The following is a 2979-nucleotide window of genomic DNA, read 5'->3' as shown; positions in this document are numbered from 1 at the left end:
GTGTTTTTTTTGGTTGCAGCTATCATTATTTGGCAGGCCTGGGCTGGATTTGAACCTGCCAGCTCAGGTGTATGTGGCTGGCACCCTAGCCGCTTGAGCTACCGGCGCCAAGCTAGGGGTGTCTGTTAAGTCCTAGCCACATGCCAGGCCCTCACCTGGGTGCTCTCCACACATCATCCCTTCACTTCCTTGCAGCATTCCAATTTTTCAGACAAGGAGACTGAATAGGTAACCTGCCAGCAGCCCACAGCTGTCACTGAGGCTAAGCAGTGCCGGCGCTCTCTACCCTGGACCTTCTCAGACACTGTCCCCACTGAGTGGTTGGGTGGCTCCCCACAGTGAGCCCTGAGTCTGCCCCGAGGTCATAGCCCCACTTGTCTGTGCCAAGCCTCCTGAGCTTCCACACAGCCTGGGAAACTGGAGAATGTGACTCCGGAGGACAGTGGTGGTTACCACTGCCTGCGACCCTTCTCAAGGTCCTATCTCCTTCTAGGTGCCAGTACAGGCCTTTGGCAGCCTGCCCCCATCACCTCCAGTATCCCTCAGGCCATCCATCCATAGCCAGGGGCAGTGGGTGACACTGCCGGCCCCACTGGACACCATCAACCTCCACCTCCGGGCAGGGTACATCATTCCCCTGCAGGTACCCAGGATGGGCACTGTTGTAAAGGTGTGGATGGCTGGGGGTGGGAAACACTAGGGTGGGACAGCCCCAGCTAACGGAAGCCAGGACTTGTAGAACCAGTCACCTCCCAAGTGGGCTGCATGCCTGTGGTGATCACCCTGGCTGATGCCCATCAGGCGGGCCCCAGACCCTCCCCACTTCAACTGCTACCTACAGCCACTGGAGGACAGGCCCTGGCAGAGCCTCCAAGATGCAGATCTGCTAAATGACTGCCAGGCTGTGCTCTGTCCACATCACGTGTCCACCCTTTTCCAGGGCCCTGGCCTTACAACCAGAGAGTCCCGCAAGCAGCCTGTGACCCTGGTCACAGCCCTGACCAACAGTGGGGAAGCCCAAGGGGAGCTGTTCTGGGATGATGGGGAGAGCCTGGGGGTGCTGGAGCGTGGGGCCTACACGCTGGTCACCTTCCAGGCCAAGAATGTAAGTCCTAGGACCACCCAGACTGAGGGGGTGGGGACATCTAGGGTGACTGTCCTCATCTGAGAGGAACCAGGTGCTCTGCTGGGCAGGCAGGCCGACATCCTGATGTCACCTCTGGGCCACATATCTCTGCCCTCTGATCTGCACAGAGGGAGGCCTGTCCCTGACCTCATCCCCAGTCTGAGCCGCCTGGTGACTCCTCCCTACTCTTCACCTCTCTCTGCTCTGGCCAGAATACAATCACGAATGAGCTGGTGCACGTGAGCACAGAGGGGGCTGGCCTGCAGCTGCAGAAGGTGACGGTCCTGGGGGTGGCCACGGCCCCTCAGCAGGTCCTCTCCAATGGCGTCCCTGTGTCCAACTTTACCTACAGCCCCAACACTGAGGCAAGAGGGCCCTCATCCCAGGGTGGGCGAGGGGCAGGGGCACAGGGGCCTCACAGCGGGCAGAGAGGATTGTGCTGGTCAGGGAGGGGCAGGATGGGTCGGGCCACTCAAACTGAGCCTGTCCTCTCCCCATGTTGGCCTCTGGCGGCTGATGGGGCCATGACAATGACCCATCAGCTGTGTCCCAGCAGCACCACATTACCAAGCCTCAGGAAGGTGGCTGGTGTCTAGAGCAGAGGTCCCCACGCCCAGCGGGAAGGAGCAGGGCAGCAGCCTCTCAGGGCTGGCAGCCCCTCTCCCGAGCGCCCGGGGGTCTCGCTCTTGGTGGGCGTTGTTTGATGCTCACTGCTGCTTCCTTCTTTTCCAGATTCTGGATGTCCCTGTCTCGCTGTCCATGGGGGAGCAGTTTCTCATCAGTTGGTCCTAGCAGGGTGACCCTTACGGGGGAGGCTGATTTCCTCATGAGGCAGAGCCGAGCATTCATGGCACCTGTGTATCTCCCTTGGGTCCCCTGAACCTCCTGGGGTTGGGGCTCTGGTCTCCTGACATATCTTTGAAATGTTCTCTCCAATCCCATGGCTGCCTAGTGCCCTCAGGGGGTGCTCTCTTGCCTCCCCCAGCCTGTCACTGGCAGGTGTCCCTGGCACCAGAGATGCCAAGATGGGGAGTGTTGCCTCTGCACCCAGGGTCATGCCACGGCCTGCTGTGGCACAAAGCAAGGATGGTGCTCTGTGGGCCCCCACAGCTCCCCTGGGAAAGCTGCCCACTAAGCCAACCAGAGTGAGCCTTGAGAATTCACAGGCTTGAGACTTTCTTGATCTGAAGTGCAGTTACATCCAGTAAAGGGGCATTCGGAATGACGCCTCGGCTGATCCTTCTGGAGGGGGGAGTAGGGAGGCAGCCCCTCAACAAGCCCTGGATGTTCCTGGGGACATGTCCTCCATCTCTCTCAAGCCAGAATCCTTGATGTCCCCATGTCACCCACCTTGCACCTTGTCCTCATGTCGCTCCACGTCCCCACTTCTGAGGTTCCTACCTCGCCCCATGTCCCTAGGGCACAGAGCCCCATCTCTCATGTCCATACCTCACCCCACCATCCCGAATTCCCATGTTACGTTACATCCCAACTTCATCCCACATCTCATCACCTGTTTCCCCCATCTCTCTGTCAGCCATGTCTTGTTCCCATCACCCCACATCCTCACCTCACCTGTGCCCCATTAGGCCTCATGGCCCCGCATCACCGATCTAAGCTGACTAGAGGATGTCCATCCGGGTCTGATGTCAGAGACATAAATAGGAGCTATGGGCCTCCTGCCCCCAGGGCTGCATGGACATGAGGACCTCAGTAGGTGCCTAGACAGAGACTTGTCTCCAGGTGATGTGCTTAGAGATGGGCTCTGGCCCAGGCTCTGCTAGCAAGTCCTAGAAAAGGACAGAGGGCCATTTTATTGAGGAGGTAATGGTGCCAGCTAAAGTCACTGTTAG

The 2979-nt window shown here is 58.9% G+C and overlaps 1 protein-coding gene across 6 annotated transcripts in view; it reads left to right on the top strand.

The window, feature by feature from the left end:
- GAA (glucosidase alpha, acid) overlaps positions 1 to 2351 on the top strand; it is a 17943-nt gene extending 15592 nt beyond the window's left edge. For all 6 annotated transcript variants that reach the window (XM_023511194.1, XM_023511192.1, XM_023511193.1 and 3 more), the window contains 4 exons: positions 494 to 643; positions 941 to 1105; positions 1339 to 1491; positions 1859 to 2351. In XM_023511194.1, the coding sequence (XP_023366962.1) occupies positions 494 to 643; positions 941 to 1105; positions 1339 to 1491; positions 1859 to 1918 (528 nt within the window). In that variant the 3' untranslated portion in view covers positions 1919 to 2351. The remainder of the gene's footprint in view (positions 1 to 493; positions 644 to 940; positions 1106 to 1338; positions 1492 to 1858) is intronic.
- Positions 2352 to 2979: the final 628 nt, after the last annotated feature.

This window comes from Otolemur garnettii, unplaced genomic scaffold, assembly GCF_000181295.1.
Source record: "Otolemur garnettii isolate 467f Iridium unplaced genomic scaffold, OtoGar3 scaffold00018, whole genome shotgun sequence".
Taxonomy (NCBI): domain Eukaryota; kingdom Metazoa; phylum Chordata; class Mammalia; order Primates; family Galagidae; genus Otolemur; species Otolemur garnettii.
The sequence above is the reverse complement of the archived record's forward strand: the minus strand, read 5'-3'. Positions and strand labels throughout refer to the sequence as shown.